General features: G+C 38.6%; 1 protein-coding gene across 1 annotated transcript; it reads right to left on the reverse strand.

Annotated features, from left to right (window-relative positions):
* Positions 1 to 3876: 3876 nt before the first annotated feature.
* Positions 3877 to 5114, reverse strand: LOC114293009 (uncharacterized). Its single transcript, XM_082877096.1, has 3 exons — positions 4934 to 5114; positions 4554 to 4598; positions 3877 to 4453 (listed from the first exon to the last, which is right to left on the reverse strand). The coding sequence occupies exons 1-3, from the start codon at positions 5057 to 5059 to the stop codon at positions 4259 to 4261; spliced, it is 366 nt and encodes a 121-aa protein (XP_082733222.1). The 5' UTR covers positions 5060 to 5114; the 3' UTR covers positions 3877 to 4258.
* Positions 5115 to 20519: the final 15405 nt, after the last annotated feature.

The raw sequence follows: 20519 nt of genomic DNA on the forward strand, positions 1-20519 counted from the left end.
TCCGAAGTCATGAATGGTAGAACTGAACTTAGCAAACCAAGCACGAGGCGCTTGCTTGAGACCATAAAGAGCACGCTGTAGTTTGCAAACCTGATGAGGTTGAAAAATGGACCCAGGTGGAGGTTGCATGTAGACCTCTTCAAGAAGATGACCATTGAGGAAAGCATTTTTGACATCCATCTGAAAAAGCCCCCAGTGGCGAGCAGTAGCAACAGCAAGTAAACTGCGAACAGAGGTAAGCCGAGCAACAGGAGAGAATGTCTCCTCATAATCAATGCCATATTCTTGGTTGAAACCCTTGGCAACAAGACGAGCTTTGTAGCGTTCAATGGAGCCATCAGAATGTGTTTTGATTTTGTAAACCCATTTGCAGCCAATCGCAGTCTTGCCAGGAGGAAGATCAACAAGATCCCAAGTATGAGCTTTGTCCAAGGCATTGAGTTCATCAGTCATAGCTTGCTGCCAAAGAGGATTAGTACAAGCCTCACGATAGGAGGTAGGTTCATAAGTAGAGAAGGCAGCAGATCCAACAATATAATCACGAAGATGGATAGGAGGTTGAGTTACCCAGCGTGGTCGACCCGTAGGAGGATCGGTGGGAGGAAGAGTCGGTGGAGAAGGAGGTGTGGCAACAAGAGGTAGGCTGGACAGGATCAGGGGTGAGCAAGGGCGTCTCGATGGAGGAGGAACCTGTATCAAAATCAGCAGAGAAAAGATCGATGGAAGGATTAGTAAACAGTGCAGTAGTGGAAAGTCCGAGTAAGTGAAAGGAGGATAGCGAGGAAAACATTTGGTGTTCCCAGAAAACGACATGGCGGGAGATACGAAGACGTTTAGAGAGAGGATCCCAACAGCGAAAGCCTTTATGTTCAATGCCATACCCAAGAAAGCAACAAAGACGAGAGCGAGGTTCAAGCTTGGTGTGTTCATGGGATTGAAGTAGAACAAAACAAGCAGAGCCAAAAACCCGGAGATTGGCGTAAGGAGGGGGAGTGCCATGCAGACGTTCAAAGGGAGTTTGATTATGGATGATAGGGGTAGGAGTACAGTTGATAGTGTAAACAGCAGTGAGGGCAGCTTCTCCCCAAAAGTTTTCAGGACAGGAAGAAGAGAGAAGGAGAGCGCGAGTAGTGTCAAGAATATGCCTATGTTTCCGTTCAGCGCGGCCATTTTGCTGGGACATGCCAGCACAGGAACGATGAGGCAATGTACCATGATGCTGAAGAAAGGAAAGGAAATTTGAATCCCGATATTCCATAGCATTGTCAGAGCGAAAAATTTTGATGGTTTTGGAGAATTGGGTGTGAACCATTTGTGCAAATCGATAATAAATGTGTTGAAGTTCAGACCTATTTTTCATGAGAAAAAGCCAAGTAAACCGGGAAAAATCATCAATAAAAACAACAAAATAGCGGGATCCCCCCATAGTAGTAGTAGGGGAGGGCCCCCAAATATCCGAATGTATAAGATCAAAAGGGGCAAGAGAAACAGAAGTACTCTTATTAAATGATAAAGCAGGTTGTTTGGCAAGTTGACAGGGTATACAATCGAAATTATCGGGAATTACATGACCCAACTGTCCACTAGAAACCAAAGACCTTAAACGAGTAACAGAAATATGCCCTAAGCGACAATGCCAAAGATGAAAGGGAGATAATAAGGAAGTAGATGTAGGAGCAGCAATCTGAGGAGAGGCAGGAACATGAAGGTGAATGAGTTCATAGAGACGTCCACGCTTACGGCCGATCCCAATAGTCTGCCCTGTCTGAGGGTCCTGTACCAAACAATCAGTAGCAGAAAAGGTGACAGTTAGACCAAGTTCACATAATTGACCAATGGAAATAAGGTTTAAGATAAGAGCAGGGATATGATAAACGTGAGGTAGAGATAAAGAAGAGGTGGAAACAGTACCAACATGACGAACCGACATGAGGGAACCATCAGCAGTATGTATTGAGGGAATATGAGGAGATGAAGATAAGGAAGAAAAGATAGTAGAACTGGAGGTCATATGATTACAACAGGCAGAGTCAAAATACCAAGAAGAGTTACTTGGGATTACAGACAAAGCAGTAGGAGGAGGTGTACCAGATGAGGAGAGAAGTTGTTTGAGCATGGCTTCTACATCCGTTGGAGAAAAGTGAGGGGTAGATGGAGCAGGTGACTCAGAGAACCCTGCAGAGGGGGCAGTGTCAGTGTGATGAGACTGATTCCCGGAAGCAGCAGCAGCAGTGTGATAAGACTGATTCCCGGAAGCAGAAGTAGCAGTGTGATGAGACCCGTTGCCGGAACGATGAAAGCTTCCTCGGGAAGAGCCACTGCGAGAGGAGTGGCTATTGGAGGATGAGCGGGATGGATTGCGAAAACAATCCTATTGCAGATGACCAGGACCAAGTTTGTTGCAGTAGCGGCAGGATCTGACGGGGCAATTGACCAGGAGATGGGTTGAAGGAAGGCCCCGATTCTGACAATAGAGGCAAGCAGTTGTCCGCTGGGTAAATGATGGCCGGGACGGAGGAGTGGCAAGAACAGAGTCCATATGATGAGTTTGAAGAGTACCTAGACGAGTCTCCTCTGATAGCAACTCAGAAATGGCTTGTTCAAGAGTGGGCAAGGGATGGCGATGAAGCAGAGAGGCACGTACGGGCTCAAAAGAGGGGGTAAGAGCCATGAGAAATTGCACCAACCTTTGCTGGTTGCGATGGTTAGTAAATAAAACTGCATCTTCGGGGTCATGCCAGGTTGGTTCTGAAAGAGCAAGCTGATCCCAAACAGAGTATATTTGAGAAAGGAAGTCATTAATGGACTGAGTGGATTCTTGGCGCATGCGGTGAAGTTGGTTCTGAAGTTGATATTGATGGGCAAGACCAGTAGTCTGGTATCTTTCTTTCAAAAAATCCCAGATGTCTTTCGCAGGAGTAGTTACAGAGTCAAGCTGAAAGCGGCCAAATTGAAGACTGATAGAGGTAACAGAGGTATTACGAAACCAGGTAATGATTTGGTAATTTTTACTGTCCCATTCCTCAAGTCGGTCTTCATATGTAGCAGTATGAACAGGAGTTTCAGGAGTGGCACTGTCTTTGACTGGTTTAGTCACATCCCCGGTGACAATTCGCCAGAGCTTCTTGCCTTTAAGAAAGGAAGACATGGCTTGGGCCCACAGAACATAGTTTGAACCATTCAGAATAACGAAAATGGGATGGGAGGTGTCAAGACGATCCATAATACTGGTTAAGTAGGATTAAAGCAACAGGAAGAGACCTGTAGGAGCAAAATTTGGTAAAACAGAGTGTACCAGTCAGTCCGGAAGGTCGAAAATAGCCAGAAAAGGCTGCTGGACAGAGATGATGTCAGCGATGATATCAGTGGCGCACGTTAGCAAAGTGTAGGGAGGAGCACGTTAGCAGGAAGGCAGCGGCGCACGGTAGCGAACTGGCGCAGGCGCGGCGCACAATAGTCGTTGTGGCGCACGCGGGTGCAATGTAGTGAAGCGGCGCACGAAAGGCGCACAATAGCAGGCGCGGCGTACGGGAGTGGAAGGGCTTACGTTAGCCGCGGTTGTGTGGGCGCGTGGAGGCGCGTGGCGGAGGTGAGTAGCAACAGATGGCGCGTGCGGGCGCGTGTGAGAGTGGTGGCGGAGCTGGTGACGCGCAGAAGGTAAAGGCGGCGCGTGTGGGCGCGTGGAGGGTGTTCTGAGAACGGGCTAGGTGCCGTTGGAATCGTGAGAAAATTCCGAGCGATTTGATGTATGCCACTGTGTACGGGACTAAACACCAAAATCGAAAATTGCCAGAAATGTAACACTGGGTTCTGATACCATGAAAGAATAATTTGAGAGAGTGATAGAGGATTGAGAGAGAGAGAAAGAGCTACTGAAATATTCTGTTGTTGTATATTTACAAGATGATTTACGCTCTCTTTTATAGAGAGGGAAAGCTACATAGGGTGCCTTAATAGCACCGAAAGAAGAAACACAAATGGGGAACATCATTATGACTAACACTAACATCATTATGACTAACACTAGAATACAAATGGAGAACATCATTATGACTAACACTAGAATGGAAAATGATTGGTGGCCCTAAAAAATTTGCCCCTAATGCCCCTAATTTCCATTTTTGGAAACTGTTTCTTTTTTTCTTTCTTTTTTCCTTTTTTTTTTTTTTTTTTTTTACTTAAAGTGGAATTTCGGGGCATTCGAGCCCCGAAATTTAGGGCCCTCAATCACTTCCGCACTAGAATATACAATAATAAACTAACAATGGAATATACAACAATAATAAACTAACAGGATGGAAGTGACGCAGCATTCTTGCCATTTGAGGTCCGCCAGGTCTTTGATCGCCTCCTCCAGAGTGATATGCGCGCATGAAGACACGTTTTCTTCGTTTAGTGTTGAGCGACTCGGATCCATCAGCTCCATTGAGTTCACTGCATCGATCAGAACTTTCTGCGATTTCCATAACACAACAAAATTGCCAAAATTCAAAGCTGGATATTGGACTCACAAAAGAAGATAAATGTTCCAATTAATTCCTTGTTTCTCTCACCTTTGCAGTGTTGTGGATTTTCTTGAATCCGTGCATGTCGATGATCTGTGAACACAACACACAGCATCATATATCAAAATCAAAATCAAAATCAATAATAAAAGAAACCCCAAGTATTGAGCAGAAATGCAATTACAACTAGTTGTACAATGACTGAATCGCTTCCTGAGAATGAAATTGAAACTCCGCGATTGATGAGAAGTCGAAGCTAAAACTAAAATTAGTCCAAATTTAGAAATTTGTGAACAATTTCCCCAAACCAAACCTTGAATTCATGGTGATATATACATGTTTGTGTGTGTCTGTATATATACATATATATATATATATAGAGAGAGAGAGAGAGAGAGAGAGAGAGAGAGAGAGAGAGAGAGAGAGACCTGATTGAGAAGGTTAACGGTGAGATGGTGTTGCTTGTCAGTGGTGATGAGAGAAAGATAGTGATCGAGGGAGAGCTTCTCGTTCCTCGGCATTCTAGCATTTGGTTTTGCAGTTTGGAATTCCATGGCTCTGCTTCTCTGGGATTTTCGCGGTGCCGCCAAAGAGTTTCTCACTGAATTTGTTCCCGTTCCGCAAATGAATGTGCAGATATTATTGAAAAAAAAAAAGAAAAAAAGTGCAGATATTATAATTGGAGAAATTCTAATATGCATACTCGCATGTATCATGTGTATCCTGCTTGGAACGCCATTAACGTTTATTTTTTTTACTTTCATCAAATTTAAATTTTATTAAACAAAAAAAAAAAAAGTTGTTTTAGTATTTCAATTAAAATATCAAATTGAGAATGCCTTAAATTTTTCATCAAATTAAAAATGTCAGGAACGTTTCATCAAGCCGTTAGCTTTGCAGGTAGCCGTAGGAATTACAAGAACACCGGATGATCGACTAGTAATGCCTGACTTTTGAAGGCCCAAATCAAATGAAAACAAACAACAAAAAGAGAAGTACATGTTGTGCATAAATCAAATGAAAACAAACACACACACTTCTTACATTATTATCTTTCTATTTGAAGTCCAAACAACAAAAAGAGAAGTACATCATCCACAACATAACTAAACAAAGTCAAAATTGAAAAAGAAAGCTATTGTCTGAACGTTACAACTTCCAAAAAGACGAAACAAAAGAAAAGACTTCTAGTGCGACTCCTCCGGACCGTGTTCTTCATCTTCACCTACATACATATAGGGAAAAGGGCGAGCCATTGTCCAGTGAATAGTAATAAAGTAAAACGGTAAATGAATAAATATCGACAAGTTTTTAAACATAACATCAAATCATAGTTTGAACATAGTTTTAGCTTGAGACATTGCATAACTTGACTTGCAAACATTTACATAATGATGAACATATCAAGGATTACAAAGTGTTTAATTGGCCTGGGTATCGGCTAAATGTCCGACTCGAAGGTGACAAAGTGAGCTTGGCCATCAAGACAAGTGTGACAACCCCGCCACGTATAATATTTTATATTCGGTTAATTAAGGAGATTTGAGATTTTGATTAGTCGTTATCCTAATTTAATTTGGGATTTATGAGAATTGTGGAATCGGATTCGTATATGATTCTGTTAAAGATTTATTTTGGAATTAGAAATTAAGAGTTCAACTGGCTTAAGGAAGTGAAATTAAGAAGTTGAATCAACTTAATTTTAATTACGGTCCCATTTGGGAGTTTAATTAAATATTCATTTCAGTTTAGTAAAATTGAGATTCGATTAAATTGGGTCTGAATTGCAGTTAATAAAGTTAATTAAATTATGAGAATTGAGAATTGTGATTATTACGAATTAAATTTATTTATGGGATGTGTAATTTGAATATGCAATTTATTGACGGAAATTTGAAGTCTGATTAGAAATTGAAGGCCTAAATGGTTTGAGAAATCAAAATTAATAATGGAAATATGTTTAATTTAATATTTGGAACTTTTTTAGAATTTGATTAAAAATCTGATGGAGACTGATAAATTTAAATATAATTAATTGGGTTCTAAAGGAAGTCAAATTAGATTAATTAAATTAAGTGAGATTTGTACTTAGTCATGATTAATTGGGTTAGGGTTTTACATGACTAATTAAAATTAAGAGATGATTAATTAAGCAAATTATAATTAAAGTTCAATCTCAAATTAAATATTCTAAGCAAGATTAATTAGTTAAAGAAATAATTTATACACCGCCTCGTGGGTTTATATAATAAGGCCAAGTGCCCCACTAAATGAAAATAATAAAATAACAAAAGAGAGATGAGTGAATGAACTCGATAAGGCCTTATTCACTCTGCTGGAAGAGAGAATTGAGCCGAGAGAGAGAGATGGAGAGAGAGAGAGCTTTGTGTTGATGGGTTTGAAGGAAATTCAAGAAATTGAAGACAAAGGAGGAAATTCAAAACTTGATCAAGAGATTTAATAAATTGAAGATTTTAGGTAAGGAATTAAAGTTTAAATTTTGTAGATAAATTACCTAAAAGCTGAAATTGAGAGATAATTGAGTTAAATTTCATGTAATTAAAAAGGGAATTAGCAAGATGATGAAGTTATGTTCAATTTATGGAAATTAATTTAGAAATCAATTATGTTGAGTTTGGTTTTTGTAGTCTTGCATGAATTTGAGTTCCATTTATACATGCATGGACAAATTTTGTAAGTTTTAATACTCTAAGGATACATGCATCATAGATTTTGAAGAATTTGAACTAATTCAATCTCATATTTTGAAGAGAAAAATGAAAAACTTTGAAAATTAGGAATTTATTTGATTTGATCTTTAATCCATGTATGTAAGTTAATTTAAAAGTTTTATTCAATTTAAACACATTTTAGAACATCTATGATTATAAATTGAGTTTTTGGTTAAAGATTGAGTAAAGTTGAAATTCTAAGGAATTGATTTTGTAATTTATTAGTTAAGTTTGATTTTGTTATTAATAATGAAATTGGGTTCTATTTTTACATACATCATGAAATTTTCAAGGGTTTGGAAAGTTTAATTCATATTTTAAAATTGTGGATTTGATATAAAGAAAATGAGTTAAATCTAAATTTGGACAATTGGAGCATGGTTTTGAATAAATGATTTCTAATTGAGTGTTTACTAAATTATACAATAGTTCTCCATATTTTTGTACAAAAAACACAAGTTTTGAGGCTTTGAATATCAACCTTGAACTTCAAACACAATTCTGGAAATTCCAGAATTCATACTGTCCGCTCGAGCGAGGAAAGTCTCGCTTGAGCGCCAAAATCAAGCTCCCAGAAGTTTTTCAAAATTTTACAGTCCACTCGAGCGACCAAAGTGGCTCTCGAGCGAGGACCCTATTTCAGCAATTTTTTTGACTAACTCTTTTAAATGCATATTTGCTTCCTCATGACATTCTAAATATTCCTAGGCACCAAATGGACTCACATAGTTATGAAATAAACTGGAAACACATCAAGAGAGTTGAATTGAAATGAAATGAATATTGAATAGTGCTTCTATTGTGTTTTGTTATGTGATTCGTTTAGGTGGACGTCCGAGGCCTTGTATCAACATAACCCATTGTGAGTAATAACCTTATAAAGATATGTTCAAATTATTTTTACTTTTGAAAATGTTATTGCTATCAAAACAGATATGTGATTGATTGAATGAATTCTTAAAATAATTTGATAATTGAAAGCATGGCTTGTTGAAAAGTATGTCTTTAGTGAATGAAGTTCTGTTTTGAAACGATATTGTGGCATCCATTGAATATAGGCCTTTTCCTGGGGGTAACAATACCATGACTATAGGCCCTTGCCTGGGGGTAACAATACCATGCCTATAGGCCCTTGCTTGGGGGTAAGAGTACAATGGCTATAGGCCCTTGCCTGGGGGTAAGAGTACAATGGCTATAGGCCCTTGCCTGAGGGTAACAATACCATGGCTATAGGCCCTTGCCTGGGGGTAATAGTACCATGGCTATAGGCCTTTGCTTGGAGGTAATAGTACCATGGCTATAGGCCTTTGCCTGGGGGTAGCAATACCATGGCTATAGGCCCTTGCTTGAGGGGTAATAGTATCATGGCTATAGGCCCTTGCCTGGGGGTAATAATACTGTCACGACTCAAACCCGCCCCTAAGGGTTTAGCATCGTAATCGGCCAGTAATCCGTGATTACCAAAGGCCTGCTTAACAGTAATGACAATAATACAATAAAAAGGAGTTGATGGAAGCCAATCAGTAATAAAAAGATATCCAATGAGCTGCAAAAACCTGAATAGAAAAAGACTCTTATGGACATAACCACATTTATAGCCATATATAGATACACAGTAGCATACAGGTTAGGGACCTAATCCCTTCACTATAACTGCACAATCAAGTCTTAATCATTCATTGCATTAACAGAGACAAAAATGGTGAATCTGAAACACCCCAAAATAGCTTTGACTCGTGCAGGTTTGGAACCTCGATATGAGGCGCGATAGTTGGCTTGACAAAACATGAGTCTAAGTCGGCGCCTCTAGCTCTGGTCCGGTGCTTGGCCAACTATATATATATAAACTATGAGCTAAAGCCCAGTGAATAACAAATGTGTAAAGAGGTTAAGAATGAATACCCTTTCAGTAATTAAAACAGTCAAATGCATTTGTAGAGCAGTTATTCGATCAGTGTCTTATATTTTATGTCATATCAGTCATTTAAAAATCATAGCAATCATACGTGGTACATCCAATAGCAAAACAGTACAGTAGGTCTAAATAGACCGAAAGGTCAGTTGATGGCTATCAATACAGTAACAATAGTTCCAAGGATAGGAACTGACAGAGATTTCTGTAAACAGTGGCAGTAACAGTAACAGTAATAGTGGTAGTAACAGCAACAGTAACAGTAACAGTAACAGTAACAGTAACAGTCAGTTCCTATGGATACCGCGAGTACAATTCATAAAATAGGACAAAAATTCTTTCAGTAAACAATACCATTTTAGAAAACAGTACAATTAATCATTCAGAAAATAATTATAATTTAACATAACTTTACAACATTGTTACTCATAGATTACTGGGCTATAGGTAGGCTAATCAGCGTCCTTGGGTGCCAAACCTACACAGTTGCAGAACGAACACACACTAAATTACACACCCGGAATTAATAACTTAGCCCCTTGCTTGTTTTGGTGTGGTTCAAAATCATTATCCTCATTATGATGCCTTAAACATGGCCTAGGAATGCCTAGGATGGAATGAGGATGCAAAAATGTACTTAAAAATATTTTTCAAAACTTGCTGAAAACAGGGGTCTTGCTCGAGCGTGGCTTCCTTCGCTCGAGTGGACATGCAGAATGTGCTTGGTCGCTCGAGCGTAGACTATTTCGCTCGAGCGATCTGCAAAAATGTGAAAAGTATTGGATGCTGAAAATCTCCGCTCGATGCTTGTTCGAGCGTGAGACACAGTTCCTCGCTCGAGCGCAACTCTTGTTGCTTGAGCGTGCTTCTGCACACACAAAAATTTTGAGAGCTTGCAATTTACGCTCAAGCCAGCAATCTGTCGCTCGAGCGAAAGTCTGAAAACAAAGGTGGTCGCTCGAGCGTGGAATCCCTTGCTCGAGCGAGGAAGCCAAATTCTAGGTTTTCCAGATTTGCTCCCAAAGCTCAAACCATGGATTTAATATGCCAAAACTCATCCTTTTGGGCCAATTCTCTGGAAAATATTTAGAAACTCATAACACAACATGTTTTGAAGACCACTTCATAAAATTAAAGCCCAAAAGTGTGTCAATTGTACCAAATTTCAACTAAAACTTTATGATTACATGACATGCACGAGTTCTCATGAACTCCAAAACTCCAAAGTATGATCAAATGCAAGATTCAACTAAAAAACATGGTGAATTTCTAAGGTACAACCATAATATGAACATGCATGTGGAAATTTTTATGAAAACAAATCTCAAAGTTCAATGATAAGGACATGCATGCATGGATTACTTCTCAAATCTACTCTTCAGGATATTTCTTGACTTTAGTTCCTAATTTCCTTGAAATCATGCATTAGGCAACTCTATTTCACAATTAAAAAGGGTGAATACCTACCTTAATCTTGAATTCCCAAGTGTAGACGTCCCGGGAGGGAAATCCCGCGATTTGTTCATTGGGGCTCACTACAGTTCGGACTCAAATTGTCACGGTCCTGTATCTAATCTCGCAGAGTGCAATGCAAGACCGATGAATCATCAAAGATTCCAAATCCGACAAATCGTTTTTGAAAACAGATTTTTTTGAAAGAAGTGCCAAACATAGACTGCTTTTCCAAATACAGAGTCGCCACCTAAATATTTTATTTTTGGAGAATTTAGGAAGCCCTGACTTGTGCCTAAGGTCACGTGTCCGTCATCACCAAAGTTACCTCGGCTCGGGAACTTGGGTACGATTGGGGAAGGTCACTTCGTGAGCACCCCCGCTCGCCTGATTAAAGATCGGCCTCTACTAACCATGATATCTAGTTTTGAAAACATTATGCGTTCTTATTCCGGTTATTAGCCTAGATTTACTATGTGATGCGCACAACAAACAAGTATAGACTGGATTGCCTGAATTGGAACAAAACATTTCATGTTTGTCTTTGAAAGCGGTTTGCTACTCGCAAGTAGGCTAAAAATGCAGATTTTGCCACGCTCAAATGGGCTTAGAAAAGATGGTTTTGCCACTATCTAGTGGGCTTAAAACTCACGGTCAATGCATTGTTCCAATTTAGATAACCCGACCTTCACCCATAGGCATTCAAGCAGTTATAACACATAAGCACGTAGTCTTATGGTAAGCATGCTATCATGGCAGACACTCACACGCATGCAAGGATGCTAAAGCATAAAAGCTTACCTAGTACTCCAAGCCAAAATAGAAACTAGTTAGTAATCAAATGCATGATCCTAGTTCATGTTAGCAATGGCTAATGCAACGCATACAGAATGCAATTAGGACAGGCTCGGCTAACCTAAAGATGGCATATGAAATGCAACAGATAACATGTATTCAACTTGGAATTGAAATACCATGCAGTTAGTATGATGCGCCAAGCCCGGTGCTTGCAATACAGATGAATGGATGCACGTATGCATAACATAAGGCATGCTAATTTAAATATGCCCTAATACTAACCATTGAAAGCAGATAAGTAAAAGGGAGAGAGAAGTGGGGGTTGGAAGACATACACACACTCACACACACTTATTACACAATTGCCCTCGCTCGGAGGCTCCGAAATAATAATACAAACCGAATAACGAACTAACTATCCTAGCTAATTAATTGTTACAAAACTTCTAATTAATTAACAAATTAATTACAAAAATAGCCTAAATATGAAACTAAAAGAGACCGCCGCAGCTCTGCCTCGGAATGCGTGGATGATGCATGCTCAATTTGCCTTGCCCGGAAGCCCGCTGCCATGCCATTGTTGCCTCTGTTTGCACTGTCCTATACCTCTAAGGACTGTGAAAACCCTGGAGATGCCTCTAAATTGCTCCCTGAGCATTGTGAGATGCCACCGACCAAGGCATAAGATCACCGGCCATTGATAAATGGTCATCGACCAATTATTGAGCCATCGGCTAATTATTTTTGGTCAGTCGGCACTGTAGGTAGCTGGTCGGCCAAATCTTCCTGTAGAATCCTGTTTTGATAGCAGCAGAGGACAGACAAGGCATGGCATGGAATTTTCAAGCAAATGTGTGCATGTCCACTCTCCCTATCATGTTATGGACTCAAGGGGGTGTGGACCTCGGTACTCGGGCCACCAATCACGCATTTTGATGCATGATGGCCAAAAGTACCAAGCTTGTAAGTCAATGTAAATGAATGCAACAAAAACACATGAGTGCTACATGCCCTATCATGTTGAGATCAAAGGCATCGGCGACTGAGGATTGAGACGTGTTTCGTCACTTTGAGTAGGAACACATTTCATTCCTCATGCTTGGTTTGACAACCCAAACCAAGCAAAATGTAATGCATGTATGCAACGTGGCTCAAGTATGTACATGATGCTAAGGTACAAAACATGCCAAATGCAATGTAACCTATCATGCAAGTGTGCAATGTGCCAAGCATGCAATGCTACAATGCAACCTAGATAGGCAACTAGACAAAGTGATAAGCATGTAACAATGCACTAACTACAAGGATGCAACAATCATACAATGTAATGAGCATGCTACAAGATGCAAATGCATGATCCATGGATCTACACTAAGATGGAGGAACCTCAGCCACACCCCAAAACAGTGGCCAAAAGTACTAAAATGATGATGGCAATCATGCAAAATAAACATGCAAACCAATGAGCCTAAGGCTAAGGTATGAAAGGCAAGTTTCAAGGGCACTCACATGATGACAAACATGGATGCTTGACTAACATATTAAGCTCTGAAAATGTATAGAGGATGATGCCAAATCAACCATGTCATGCAAGTAAGGCATGCAACCATGACCAAAACTTGAAGCCAACAAAGGGGTCCAAACCATAGCTATGTCAACCAAACCCCAAAGGACCAAAATGACTTAAAGCAGTCCTAAGGCACTCCAAAACAAGACTAAAGCATGCATAGATCATGGTCAAGACATGCTAAGAAATGGATGCAAAACAAAGGGGGATTTAGGGCCACAAAGAGGGCACTCTATTACAACCACCCCAACCACACGTGGCATGGACTAACCGATGCAAAATCAGAGTTTTAATATGCAAAATAAGCCCCTAAAACCCACTGATATGGCAGCCCAAAGACTAAACATGGTATCATACACAATGACTAACTCTTGAGGTACAAAACTACAGCACTTTCAAGCATTGAAAGAGAGCCAAATGCAAGTGCACAAGCATGGATTATGGACTGAAATATGGTCTCCAATGATGCCAAATCAAGAGAATAAGCTAAGTAAAGAATGCTAATGACCCACACACTCAAGGCTCACAAACCAAAATACAAAGGGGCTATACCAAACATGGAAAACATGATCAAATCAATACTCAATAGACCTCAACCATGATGAAATATGACCAAAAGCTTCACAAAGCTAGGCAAAAACATGCAAGCATGATGGTCTAATGACAAGATGCATTTCTAGGCAAAATAGAGGAATACAAGGCAAGTATATTATGCATGCAAGGGGGCATTAATCCGACCAATGCTAGAGGTATATTATGACCAAATATCACCCAAAAACCTCTGAAATGGAGCAAAAAACAACTAAACATGCATGCTACCCTTATGAGCCAAAAACATGAACAAATGATACACAAAGGGAGAGGGGTGTCCCTCCCCTATGCAAGACCTCAAAACCTCTTCTTCACAACTGAAAATCCTCTGGATTTCAGTGGTGAGAAGGCCAATGCACAAAGGTTCCCAAAGCTCAACAAAGAAAGCACAAAAAGGGCCAAACAAGGCCTAAGAGGGGGAGGTCGACCCCCAACACCAAAATGACCTTAATTAAGTATCTTAAACACACAAAAAAAGAACTTTTATATGTTATACACAAAGCTCAAAACAGCATGCAAAGGGGGTTAAAATCTAGTGCAAGAATGGGGAATATAAAGCAATAATGTTACCCTTGGAGAACACTTCAAGAACAGCAAGTCCAGCCCCCTTCTTCTGATCAAAACCAGCTCAATCCAAGAACAAACTCTCAAGACCTCAATAACCCAAGTATGGTGTAATACTAGGTGCCTTAGTGCAAAACTAAGAACAAAACACCCTTTTAAGCTCTTTAACACAAACAAATGAAGAGAGAGAGAGAGAGAGAGAGTAATGTATATATGCTATATAACTCTGATTTTGCTGAACCTTCTCAAAGGAGGAGGGAGGCCTCCTTATATAGACAAGGCAAAGGCCTAAGCTTCCAAGAGAAGCTAAACAAAAGGGGTCAAGGCTTCTTAAAGAAGCTAAGGCAAAGGGGCCAAGGCTTCTTGAGGAAGCTGAGACAGGGGTCCAAGCTTCTTGAGGAAGTTAAGACAAAGGTCCAAGATTCTTCAAGAAGCTAGACCAAAAGGGTGCAAAGGGTGCAAATTCCTCCATACACGTGTATGGAGGATAGGTCCGTGCACTCCAGTTGGCACAGCTGGCATGCATAATGCCTGAAAAAGGCAAAAAGGTGGTACCGACCAGAAAAGGAGTCCATCGGCCAAATAAATGGTCGGCCGACCACACAAAGTGCCGACCGGCCATCACGAATGGCCGGTGGCAAGAAGACACGGCCAGTGGCCTCAATCCATGGCCGGTGAGGCGTGGGGATGGCCGACAAGCCATTCTCTACCTTCCAAAGCAAAAACCAACAAGTGTTTGGTCCAACCAAGCACAAGACAACCAAGTTGAGAGATCCTGAGGCAAGACGCGTAGCCGAGACCTCCGAGAACTCAAAACGAACACGAACATGGATGATCACTGAGTGTTCAAACGGTGACATCCAAGTCTTGAGGACGGTCAAAAATGGGGTGTTTACACCAAGTGTGGTAGCTTAATTATGCAAATCTCCCTCAATTTCTTCTAAATCCCAAGCAATTCTCTTGTTGAATTCAACTTTCTTCCAACTCTCTCTCTCTCTCTCACGTTTTGTTCAAGGAGGTGGAACATGAATGGTGTGTCAACATATATGAAATCAAACAAATGGCCTTGTAAAGGCCTACCAATAGCAAATGTGTAAATAACTCAAGCTAAAGTAATTTAACATGATTTATTCTAATCTAATTGTTCTAAATCAAATTTCAATTAGACCTACCATAAAATCATATAATTCCTAATTAGCATATAACATAAGTCAATTTTCGAATCGGTCGCTGATAAGGCTTTCAATTCGCAACTCAAAATTAAAATGTGAACAGATTGTTCTATATCAAACAGATATGAATGCAATTAAAACAACACACTTACATAATCAATTTGAGATTTAATCTTAATCATTTACTCAGCATGCTTAATCATGAATTAATGCTAAACATAAGTCAGGGTTGTCACAAATACCATGGCTATAGGCTCTTGCCTGGGGGTAACAATACCATGGCTAGGCGCTTGCCTAGGGATAGCAATACCATGGCTAGTATGATACGTCATCATTGGAATGATATTGTCACTTCATGGACGTACCACATAAATTGACATTGAAAGATCTTGATGATGAAGTTGATGAATTAATGAAAATGCTATCGCATAATGGTTTTTATTATTGTAAGGGATTGATGTGATGGCTAATCGAATTGTTTTGCCTATGGAAATGGATTGTTTCGGAAAATGAAATATATGTTTTGATAAGGGAATTGACATGGAAAATGTTTTATTATAAAGTTTGATATAATATGGAAAATGCCTTAGTTTGAAAGTGGTTTAAGTTTCATTTCTAAATTGTAAGACATGTTTTTGTACTATCGTCAAACTTCATTCATTTAACCTCTTTATTCTATTATTATTTGTTGGGCTTTAGCTCACTATTTATATGTCTATATAGGTGAGCAAACTAAGCAACAAGGATAGAGAAAGCCTCGGAGTCTACCCGTGTCAGCCTTTTGAAGAGCTTCTGGAATAAAGTAAGTTAGGCTCGGGTAGAGCCAAGAAAATCAGCCCCGAGCTTTATTAGAGCTTTGAATCTTGCTGAGTCTTAAGTGTATATGTGTGTGAGATATATGAGATTTGTATATAAATTATTATTATTGTGTTTAAATGTTTTTAATTAGTTTAGTCATCAGGTATGCACAAGCTCAATGGACATTGTTATTTTTGTTTTACTTCCGCTTTAGGTTCCGATATGATTATAAATATTTTGAATTTTTGTCTTTGAGACCGAAGGTAATCTTGGATTTCTGGCTGGTTACGATGTTAAACCTATAGGGGCGGGTTTGGGTCGTGACAATAAGATTGGTATAATCTCCCAATTTTGTGACATGATCCAAGTGTAACGCCCCAAAACAAATAACAATGACCCAACATATAATATCATCTACACTTGATTAATAACTCATATCTTCTATTTCATTCATAACCTTGATCATTACAAAAGATGACATATGTAATATAAATTCATAAATCCTAGATTCTGAATCAATAGCATATGACATGGGTACATAAATTAAGGTAAAAGTAAAACCAAATAATTATATGCCCTAATGGCTACAATTTTCCAAGTCAATGCTTGGGTACAACAAAATGAGTTTTAACTCAATACAGGTAAAACCCGAGGCTTGAACAAAAATGAAGCCCTAAGCTCCAAGTCCTCCCAAGCTACGTCCTTGGTGGAAGCATATCATCAACACCTGAAAGTTATTTTTTACATAGGGTGAGCCAAAGCCAAGTAGAGATACTCTAACACAATATATAAATGTTAGCAAAATTAAAAGGTGAATGCACATACATGCCATTTGCCAAACATTCCTCGTTTTTCATCTTAAAACAATGCAATGCCAGATTCTAAATCTATTCATGAAGATAATCATTTTATAACAAAAAAAAAAGGGCAGTGGATACAAAACACTGGGAATCTCTAGGTGTTTGTTAGTAGGCTATATAAGCATTACCAAAGCCATTTTAGCGGTACTAACTGAAAGGATCGGCACCTAACCGCGCGGGTTTCTGGATTTTCACTAAGGACACACATGCCAACATTATAACCACAATCGCACCCTCTAATCAGATTCACCAAGGTATTTACCTCTTTTTCTTAAAATCAATACATTTACAATGTTTAATAAAAAATGACGCTCAATACACAATGTATGAGAAATTGGTTTCAATTTAACCTAATCCTCATGTAATGTCTACAACAATCAAGATTATCCTCCCCGATAGCCCCAAAATAGATATTTCTATTCGACAAATAATTTCCAATCAAAAGATATAATTTCATCATTTATAATGGGAGTGATATTACATATCCAACTCCACCATCATCATCAACATAAGTATTATTCCAATCTTAGAAAACCCAACATCATTTTCCATTTCCTTTCACAAATCCTAATATTCAAAATTTAGAACAAAAACCTCATTTTCTTACAAAATTAATTTTTAGAAACGATATTCACTATTTTAACACATCTTAACCATAAATACATCCCCACAACCATTTTGAAGGACCCATTTGGAAAACCTCTCTTTTGATTTCCAAATCAAACCCTAGGTTTTTTCCAAAAATTCCCAAATTATTAACCCTTTTCAAAGAGCAAATAACTAAGCTAAAAATCCTATTAAAGGTCGTAGAAACCCCTACCTCAAAGTAAAAAACAAAAGGAAACAAGGGATAGAATTTGGAGGAGCCAAAAACACTAACTTCTCTGATTAGAACGAAACCTTCGACGTGTTTTATCTTTTACTCCAAAGGACTAGGGTGAAGAAATCAACGGATTGAGAGTATTTGGAGCTAGAGTACACGAACTAGAGAGAGAGTGAAGATCTAGGGTTTTTGAAATGTTATAAAGAGTGAGAAATGAAAAAGTGATCCGAAATGTCTTCTTCTTGGACTGAAATATGCATAGACCGCTCAAGCGCAATAATGGTTGCTCGAGCAACAAATACAATAAGTGACATCGCTCGAGTGACCATTCCCCTCCTTGCTTGCGTGCGCTCTTGATAACTTGTCAGTAATTTACATCTTATAAAAATGCAATCATTTAATTCCCTCTTCATTTTTCCTTTACATCACTTTGGTGTATGATGTTATCTTTATGTAATCTTGATCTCTTTAGGAGGGGTATTCAAATTGGAGTTGTTTTGCCCTGAGGAATACCCAATGGCAGCTCCCAAGGTTTGCAATGATTATTCATATATTTTGACCTGTCTATCAATTCAAATTTATTATGTTATAATGGAGGTTTTTATGTACTTGTTTGTGGAAAGTTCAAGTAATGCTATATGTATTTTTCAGTTGGTCTTTCGTTCTAGACACATCAAGATGATTTGCAATAGGGGTGTTCGCGGTTTGGATTTAGACGATTTGCGGATCGATTTGGACTTGCCCGCATTTATGCGGTTTGGGAAAAAAGACAATCCGCAACTGCCTGTAGTGCGGTTTGCGGTTTGTGCGGATAGGGTTCGCGGATGTGCGAGCGGTTGCGGGCGATTTGCGGATTGGACTTTTTTCTTCAAATTTTTTTTTGAGCCTTATTTTTTTCCCATTTTGTAAATATTTATTTTGGGCCATTTTCTCCCCATTTTCTAAAATGCTCCAACATTAATAATTAATGAATTAAAACTTATAAAATTAAAAATACAACAAAATCAATTTGTAATACAAACAAATCATTCAAAATCTTAAATCAAATCATAAACTAATACAAGCATATATTTCAAAATCCTAAACTATAACTGCATATTCATTAAGGAATTTAAAATTCCAAATCACACTTCATCCGGGACAAGTTCAGTTATGTAACAATAATAATATGATCAGTATTTATTCAGTTTTAGTTGATATAATACTATTAGTAAATGTAATACTAGAGTAAGTTCAAAAAATAAAGGATGTTTTGTTTTGGACAAAAATATCTAGGTGGGATATAGAAATGAAATCAATAGTTAAGATAAAAAAAAAATAAATAAATAAACAAAGTGCGGGTGGTTTCTTGCGGGTGTGGGTTAAACCCGCAACTCGCAAAGATGTCATATTTCAACCCGCATCCGCCCGCACTGTATTTGTGAAACCGCCCATTTGTATGCGGATTGGGCAAATTGGGCGGTTTTTGTGGATCGGATAAATTGTTACCCACCCCTAATTTGCAGTATCTTATATATGAAAAATATTGGCATATGATTTCCATGCTTCAATTCCTTTTAATTTTTGTATGAAAGATTGCCGAGAGATATTTTGCACTTTTTTTTTTCCATCATATTGCTTCTTTCTTTCTTTTTTTTTTCTTTTTCATTTTTAAAAAGAAATTCACATGTTATTGAAGTCTGAATGTCAGATGGGACATTGCTGCCTGTTAACACCTGTTTATAACCTTTAGCTAAGAAAACACAAGTCCACTCATTTAGAGGAAAGAAAGAAGCCCAAAGCACTAGGGATCTTCTAATTCACTCTAGTGAGGCCATTTGCCCTTACACCAGGGATGTAATGGTGTGCCAGGGTCCAGGGCCCACAGCCAATAATACTGCAGTTAGGAGGGTGCGCTGTGTGGTTCGGATGGTTTGAGAGTAAATTTATAAACTGAATGGCGGGTTGGCGGATTGACAAATTACGGTTTGGGCAATTTTTGACAGATTGAAGAATATTCTAACTAATTATCATACATTTGCATAATATATAACACTAATTTGTATAATATTTTTTAGATATATAACACAAAGTAATTTTATATAATATATTTCATATATATAACTACTAATTTGTAATAAATTTCATATCTTAAATCTCTCTCATGCTCATTTTTACATTGATATTTCATTGGAGGTTAAAAAATATGTATGTATTAACTATAGCGGAGCGGAGCGGTTCGGTTGGCGAATTATAAATTTTAAAGTTTAAACCGCGGTTAGCGGTTAGAGTGGTGCGGATAGATGCGGATTGGTGCAGTTTTAGCGAATTTGGCAGTATTTTACACGGTCCTAACTGCAGCTATACTGTTGGAGCTGCTTTTTGCAGTTCTTTTATCATTCGCGTAGTTCACTTCAGCAGGTAAGTCTCAATACGACTAGATATGTTTTGGTGAACTTTTTCACACGGGTGTTGGGAAGAAAAAGCTAATTTGTTTCATGAGATAGAGACTGAAAAGACTATGGAAAGAGCACATAGAGAGAAGATAGATAGGGAGATAAAGAAGGGGATACGAGAGAAGGTAAGGAGATAAGGAGATGAGAGACAAAAAAAAAAAAGAAGAAAAAGATAGGAGAGAAAAATATGTGAAGCTGGATATTAGAGAGAGAGAGAGAGCTCTGTGAATTAATTCTAAATTTTTCATCTTTTGAAATTAACTTCATTTTACATCATCAGTAAGGCATATATGTAGGCATCATAAATAAA

This window comes from Camellia sinensis, chromosome 7 (genome assembly GCF_055761805.1).
Source record: "Camellia sinensis isolate YWXY chromosome 7, ASM5576180v1, whole genome shotgun sequence".
In the NCBI taxonomy this organism is placed as follows: Eukaryota; Viridiplantae; Streptophyta; class Magnoliopsida; order Ericales; family Theaceae; genus Camellia; species Camellia sinensis.

Coding starts and splice junctions, on each gene's coding strand:
- LOC114293009 (XM_082877096.1), bottom strand. CDS start 5,059: ATGGAATTCCAAACTGCAAAACCAAATGCTAGAATGCCGAGGAACGAG. Junction 4,599..4,933: donor CCGTTAACCTTCTCAATCAG/GTCTCTCTCTCT, acceptor TTGTGTTCACAG/ATCATCGACATGCACGGATT. Junction 4,454..4,553: donor AAATCCACAACACTGCAAAG/GTGAGAGAAACA, acceptor TGGAAATCGCAG/AAAGTTCTGATCGATGCAGT.